At 34.5% G+C, this 7,836-nt stretch overlaps 1 protein-coding gene across 1 annotated transcript; it reads right to left on the bottom strand.

Moving 5' to 3' along the window:
* Positions 1 to 157: 157 nt before the first annotated feature.
* Positions 158 to 1,349, bottom strand: RpL24-like (Ribosomal protein L24-like). The gene is made up of 3 exons (XM_053755505.1): positions 1,190 to 1,349; positions 787 to 1,109; positions 158 to 382 (listed from the first exon to the last, which is right to left on the bottom strand). The coding sequence occupies exons 1-3, from the start codon at positions 1,268 to 1,270 to the stop codon at positions 208 to 210; spliced, it is 579 nt and encodes a 192-aa protein (XP_053611480.1). The 5' UTR covers positions 1,271 to 1,349; the 3' UTR covers positions 158 to 207.
* Positions 1,350 to 7,836: the final 6,487 nt, after the last annotated feature.

The following is a 7,836-nucleotide window of genomic DNA, read 5'->3' as shown; positions in this document are numbered from 1 at the left end:
TTGCTGGTTTTTCATTGAGGTAAATAACAGCTCATACCAACTACGCAATGGTCATGCATTCGCGACAGCATCTGAGTTCGGCGTTAGTGCGTAGCCAGCATTAGATAAATGTATAACAATCTGTAAGGGATATAATTACAATAAAAAACAAGTCACATAAATAAAATATGTATAATAACCAAAACTTGCTTATAATAGACTAAATTCTTATAATTCTACATCGCCTCCGTCTTCGATCATATCGCCCGTGGCAGGCACCATGACGGGAGCTTCAATGACTTGCTTACGGCCTTTAGCGTCTACAACCTCAATGGTTTCCGGTTCAACCATCTCGACGTCTTCTTGTTCTGCTGCACGCTGTTTGAGACCTGCTGCTGGGGATCTGAAATGTACAATAGAAATTTGTTTCTATAACATTCTTTCATTGCATGTAAGAAAATATTTTATTCAACATAACATATTATTTGGCAAGATTATTTTGTACACATTTCTTTGCTTACTTTGTGAATTAAAGAGTTTACAAACATGTTGAAAAATATTTTTGTAAAGTATATGATGAAATTATAATAATGAAAAGGAAATTTAAACTTATAAAGAGAATACTGATTTTCAGGCAAAATTATCAGAAATGAATTATAGATGTATGTAGTATCTAATGAACATAATATATGTTTGGCAGCAACTGGCAATTACTACATGAATACTCTAGACATTGAGTGTAAGTAATTCAAGGTACTGAAATGTAAATAAATAGAATATAGACCAATAATTGAGTTAAAAACATACCTGATAAGCGAGATATCCCTCTGGACTTCCCTGACATCTCTCTGCCATTCAACTTCACGTCCCTTCCTCAATCTCTGCATGATGTAGTTGTTCGACCTCTTTTGTCTGATTTCCTCGACTCTCTTCATGGCTTCTATAGTCTTGTTCCAGAGTTCTCTGCTGTATTTCACCGGAACATGGCGACGCTTTTCGAACTCGAATGATGGGTCAATAGCCAACTCCTTACCCGCAGTCTTACGGTATGCTTTAGTCCATTTGGTTTTACGCGGATTCTTCTTCTTTTTAAATGCTGCATGGCATTTGGAACGGCAAAATCTGAAAATCTAAAACTTCCTTGGTTAGGGGTTTCATAACATTAGATAATTTAAGTTATGGTGAGAATTATTGGTGAAACTTGACGTACCTTACAATCATTTCTCACAAACTGAATGCCATGTCCAGGATATATCCTGGAAGAGCAGAAATAACAAGTTTCGATACGCATTTTCACACGTGCGTGTTTTTGTTGTTTGACACAGCACGTCAAAAGAAATAAACGGCGGATGACATGACAGGTTACTAGTTAATGTTGCTATCATTGCCATTAAAATCTGCATTATATGTGTATTGGAAGTAAATTATCTTTGTCTTTACGAAAATTATCAATAGTCATAATAATGTTTTTATAATAAATTAATAAAATGGACATTATTTATAATGTATCATATCCTATTTCTGAAAATCAACTTGTAGTGACATCTATTATTGAATAGCCGACAAGCTTTCATTTTAGTTATTTAGTACATATATTCAACACAAGATGTCACAAAAGGTATTAAAAAGTAAATTTCCTGAAAATTTTGTAAAAAAATTGTAATGAGAAGAATATTGATTAAACTTATAATGGATTATTAATATTCATTAACGAAATTCCTACATTGTCCAAATATAAGGCACAGCATAGGCAACGCACAGTGCAAAGCGATGACAAAATTTTCTTTGCTGATTTAAAAAAACAAAACTGTAGTTAAATCCAAAATGGCGACAAAATTTAGTGCATTGTGCCGTGACGTGCTTTAAATTACGGCTAAAGGTATTAAGTAAAAGGTATCAAAAATAATCATGCTAATGAGTCTTCTGCGGTGGTCTGGCGGCGCGATTCGTGCTTAGCTTCAACACGACTTGATTATTGTAGGTCCGAATCATTACGAGCCGATTATCCTTTGTGTACGAATGCTGCTTGAATAGTTATCGGCGGGATTAGGCTAATAGAACGATTTGTCGAAAATAAACCAGGCGACAGATGAATTGAAAGGGAAGGTTTTAATTATATCGATCATTTAGTAAATTTTGTAGGTAGCTTGCCTTTTGCTTTTTGTTTTTTTTTTTTTTTGCTTTTTGTAAGTATACCTATGTGGAACCTACAAAGTAACAGAGAAGGAATAACTTTACGCCCAGGATTTTGCTTCGTAAATGTAGGTGTATTATCATAAAACCGTGAATATTGTACAAGGAATCAAAACAGATAAAGTAATTAGTCTATAATAAGTATTTTAAAATCTATTGGATGCTCTCCATATTTGCATTTGTTGTACCTATATTGTGTAGAGGAATATAAAGATCTTGTTTGAAGCACCGGGTTGTAGAAAGCGAAAATAAATTTGCATTCAAATTTTCGATGCGCGTTTATTAGTTTAGTCTTGGTGCGAAAATTAAATGTTCATTTAAAATCCCAAAAATAGTCCTAAATTTAGTAGCATGAGGTAGATTTCATGCAATGAGGATATTGCATTTAAATGTTGAACAATTGCATCGGCGGTAGGTAGCCACTCAACATTCCGCGTCGCTTCGAGCCTCTGCTTTGGTTCTCACGATATTTCGGCTACTATTTAGCATATTTCGATGTGTTCGACCTAAAAATAATATTTTAAGTGGACATCTGTCACATAATTTTGATTTTCACTTCGATTTTATGCGTTAGAAATAATGATGAGTGATTTAGTTTTTTTATTTTTAGATAAATCGAAGCAAGAAAAGGAAAAGGAAAGCCAAGAAGGGCATTCCTAGATGAAATAAAAGAGAAGGCAGAGCTCGTGTCGTATAGGGAGTTGAAATCAATGGCTGAGGACAGAATGAGATGGAAAATGCTCCACCGACAATAACAATGTTCTTAAATTAATTATATAGATTGATATAGTTTTATGAACCAATATATTTTATTCATAAACAACAAACTTAGTGATGATAAATTCACAAATAATAATTGATCCATAAAATTTGTGATTGTATTTCTCTTTGGTCACCGTTGTATGTACCTACATAGGTACTAGGTACTTACCCGATAATAGGGAGTATTACTGCATATTTATCCCGCCAGAGTACAGCACTGTATGTTAGGTACCTACACAAAAGCTTTGCCGCCTTTTGCTATGTCGATTAAAACGTTTATTTTAGAGTACTTTATTAATCCTTTTATTATGTAAGCATTCGTTTGTGAAAACATTCAACAATGTAGCATATTCGGGTGCCGAAATATCGGGAAAAATATTTTGCCATAAATTAAAAAAACTTCGAAAACTATGGAATACGCCTCACACTGTAAAAATTTCGAGCCAGTAAACGGTCGAAAAGAAGCTCTGAACACTTCACACGTGAAGACTTATTAAAATATGGACTTCATACAGGTAAAATCTTCAGTTAAAATCAAGTTTATATCAGTTTATGACCACAGTTGACCAAATAATGCAGAACATAACCTAAAATAGTGTTATTATTCAGGATATTCAGGATAATCGACTAAATCCTTCCTTTTTTTCCTTTAAACTCGTACCACGATTGCGTCGAAGGTATTTTTGGTCGTAAATCTGGAACAGTATTGAAAATTGTCGCCTTTTGCATCCATTCGCATACCTGTCATAGTTGTACCAGTAGCGCCATCTGCACTGACCTTTGCGTAATATGCCCCTTAAATTCAATATATTTTTTTAATAGAATAACTAAAAACAATAAATAACTACTAAAAATAACTATCTACCTACTATATTTCTATGTTTTCTTTGTGAAAAAAGAGTTTACAAACTATATGCAATATTTTGATAACGCTTTGGCATGATCAAGCCATCGGACTAGATTATGGTATCTTACAGTACGGTTTTTTTATTAGATTGCCTGTGTAGGTAATCTATGTAGGGATGTAGATATATATAGAACATTATTACATGTAAAGTTAAAAACGTATGCGCCTTAAAGAACACATTAATTCACGCGTCATCGTGCATTATTTTGTATTCCCACAGCATGTATGCAAATTTTGTAACGTGCGATTTTTTTCACCCGAGCCGTGGCTGCGTAAAGCGAGATGCATTCGCCTTCGGCATTTAAAAATCACGCTCTATTGTCAATGCTGACATACGAGGTGACATATGGAAAGCGCGCGAAATGAATTTTAATAAGTTTTTGGATTATGTAGGTACTTTCTTAACTGCTTGTGATTGTGAATAGCAACCGAAACTTTGCAGTAAAATTCGTCGATACGTTTTGATAATACGCCGAAATGAACAAAAAATGAAAGATGTATTTGTTCGTTAGGAAGTACTCTGGCACATTTTTCATATAATTTTTATAGTAAAGGGTGACTGAACTTCATTAAGTATATACTTCATGTAATGGTGGCTGAAGTTTTAAAAACAGTCCATGCGGAATTGCCAGTGTTTGACATCTCTTTCAGTTTGTTGATGCGAATTGTCGACATTGACCTTCTTCAACATTGTGCTAGATTAAATATAACTCAAAACCAAACTTCCACAAAGTAAACTTGCTTGTTTGTTTGTATTAAGTTTATTGTTCGAAAATAAGTACATACCTAGATTAAAATCAATACATATACATGTAAGTACTTAAAATAGTGGACTTGTCTCTTATATACCGTTACTTAGCCCTATTTTCTAAGTCACTTATTTTGACTGGATGCAGCAAAGGCAAAGTTATTATCATATTTTCTACCTTACCCATTTATTTGCAATTATTAGTTTATAGTTTGATTGTTGACTTAACTGGATCACCCACAGATAATAGTTACTTGTCACAATAAACCTTTGCTATGTATAAATCCACAATTTTATGTAAGTACTGTATGAACAAATGTACAAGTAACTTCCGCTGGGTGTGACCTACCGGTCGGACAAGACTTATATTATCTTCCTATAAACTTAATCTTTGATTACTTGGAAAGCAATGTTCGTTTAAGCTTAAATCGGATTAAGCAAAAACTTTCTCAACTATCGCGTACCTACCCGTTAACTATCGCGTACAACAGTTTCGGTATGCCGAATTAAATGGCCATATCAAAAAAGTTTCTATATTCTATTAATTAATTCTTATTCGATACTAGGTGCCTGTCTTAATCTGACTTATTAGGTAGTCAATGACACGTGGTAGTCATAATTTTTTTTTTGTAGTCATCGCACCTATGTTATAAATTCACTTTGAGAATAGAATAGTCTTTATTATTATGAATCTAGTCAATACGAAGTGAAAACCTATCCAGGAAGTAATTACAAGGTCGGTGCTCAATTCTCTGGACAATGCAATTGATGTTCAGCGGTGTTTATCATAATATGTCACTGTGTTATACACACGTCAAGATAGGGTTTTTCAACGAGGAGTTCCGCTTATTTGCGCTTGAGTAGCGAGGTTCTAAGAAACGTTACTGGGAATCTGGGTTGCTAACTTACGTAAGAGAGTTTACTTTTATCTGTTTTTGTTAATTAATGCTTGTACCGTCTCTTTCATCTAGTCTAGAGTGATCCTGATTTATTTTTATTATGACACCTTTCCTAGTTAGGTTTTTTTATGGTTAACGTCCGACCATCGAACAGAAATGCTGTTGTAACCTCTCGGTCTTCTCCCTCTGTCTCTGTTATTGCATATTTGCATCGTATAATGTCCACGGGTGGTGTCGAGGTGGTCCTATTTTAGCGCGGAAGACAGACAGATTTCTAATCAAATTGTGCACAAAATTTATACCCATTGTGTTTTGTAACAATACATAAAATAAATTAACAATTAATTAACTATTCTTCCAAATAATATGAGCTGAAGTTTTCAATGTTCATCAAGTTTTTATTTCATTAAAACTTTTGTTTAATAACTCAATAAACTCTTTCAGAAAACATTGTTAAATTACACACAGACGTAAACATTGAATTATTGGAACTTTCCTTTGACATAAACTTAACAATAGTATAACTATAACTGGACCATATAACTGTGAAAGCAAATGTTATGATCCATTCTGTAAATATGTAGCATTTTAGTATCTCGGTTCTAAGTAAACAACCTTTATTAATCGTATATCTTGGATAAAAGGTAAGGGTAAAACAGACAATAATATCCTATTAATACCCATATAATTATTTATTTATTTTTATTGTGACCGTTAAAGAAAGTTAATGTATATGGAATGGAGGGTAAACCAAGAAGAGGTTGATGGATCGTGTCAAAGAAAGTTTATGAATAAGACTCAACACTCCCTGTTCCTGTGATGGCAAGTAACTAACAGAGTTACATGGGAGTAATTTTCTCCAACAAAAATGTATAAGGATCTTGTATTACTGTGTCGTCATAAAAATAAATAGGCATTTCTTTGTTTGAACCATAGATGTAGAAGAGCCTCGCGCGCGGCTGTACAGTCAACAGCACATCAAGTTACCCAACGTGAATCTCTATGGCGCGGTAATAGCAGCGAATTTGCAATGATTTTGGTAGGTTGATGTGCTGTTGACTGTTCAAAAAAATTGTACCTTGAGCTTCACAGGCACTTTTTCACGTCAATTTTTATATTAAATAGTAATTTCTCACACAAATATTAGGCAATTTAAAGGCGTGCAAGATTTTTGAAATCATCAAAATCTCAATGCAGACTCGGCGGATTCATGAGACAAAAACAATGAAATATCTTTAACATAACTTATATAATCTTTGCTACTTAATAGATACTTCTGCCACCACTCACTATTAAATGTAAATATAGGAGAAAATTGGTATTGATCATAACCAGACTTTAGTACATTATCGATTCTAATAGCGTGGCACTTTCAGTCTTTAAACGGAAGTTTATTATACTGTTCTTAGTGGCGAAGCGTGAAGGGCGACCGCCCTGTGCGCTAAAATTCGGTGGGCGATAGAAATATCCCGCTTTATATCTTATGTCAGCTCCACACTGTTGAACTCAGACGCCGAGCGAGTGCTTTTATTTAGGCACCGCAATGGAAGATCAGAAATGTATACTGAATCTGCCAAATTTCAAATTCAAAATTCTTTATTCAATATAGGATGATATACATCGTTTATTGACGTCAAAAAAAAATACTTAAACTAAGTCTACTGCAGACTTCCAAAGCGCAGGTGAAGAAGAAACGGCGCAAAAACTTCGCCGCGGCCTTTTCTCCAAGGACGTCAATTAACAAATGTAGGTCTTATAGTTCGGCGAACTCTTTGGCAACACTGTGGAGCCGATATACCGGCATTACAAGAAACACGCGGCATGCTTTAGGTCACGTCTGATAGCACCACTGCTTCCGAAATATGCTACATACGGAAAAAAGGCTTTGGACATAGCGGAAAAAATGATGATCTCAATTGAGCGGAAAATTAGGCCGTCAAATGAGCGTCAAAATATGATTTCTCCGGGCGACAACGATCCACGCTACGCCCCTCACTGCTACCGTACAAGAGTTTAGGTATTCTTAGAAAGCTGAGAACAATCAAATGTAACGGTTACTGGATTTGATAGCCTGGATTTAATATCCATAACAGTAAATTATGTAACAAGGGTTTCCCATACGGAAATAATGCAATATTCTGTTGTTATATAGTTAACAACATCATAAAGAGCGAGCTATTACATATATTCAATAGAGTTTTATCCAAGACTAGATGTTGCCCGGGGCTTCGCTCCCGTGGGAATTATATACAAAATATAGCCTATAGCAATCTTGCAAAATGTACCTTTCTAATGGTGAAAGAATTTTTGAAATCGGTTAGGTAGTTTCGGAGATTATCCGCCTCAAA

This window comes from Plodia interpunctella, chromosome 15 (assembly GCF_027563975.2).
Source record: "Plodia interpunctella isolate USDA-ARS_2022_Savannah chromosome 15, ilPloInte3.2, whole genome shotgun sequence".
NCBI lineage: Eukaryota > Metazoa > Arthropoda > Insecta > Lepidoptera > Pyralidae > Plodia > Plodia interpunctella.
The sequence above is the reverse complement of the archived record's forward strand: the minus strand, read 5'-3'. Positions and strand labels throughout refer to the sequence as shown.

Bases quoted from the DNA above. Each gene is read 5' to 3' on its own strand.
- RpL24-like (XM_053755505.1), bottom strand. From the start codon at position 1,270: ATGCGTATCGAAACTTGTTATTTCTGCTCTTCCAGGATATATCCTGGA. The intron at 1,110-1,189 runs GTACGTCAAGTT...AGGAAGTTTTAG, and splicing joins TTGTGAGAAATGATTGTAAG to ATTTTCAGATTTTGCCGTTC. The intron at 383-786 runs GTATGTTTTTAA...TGTACATTTCAG, and splicing joins AGGGATATCTCGCTTATCAG to ATCCCCAGCAGCAGGTCTCA.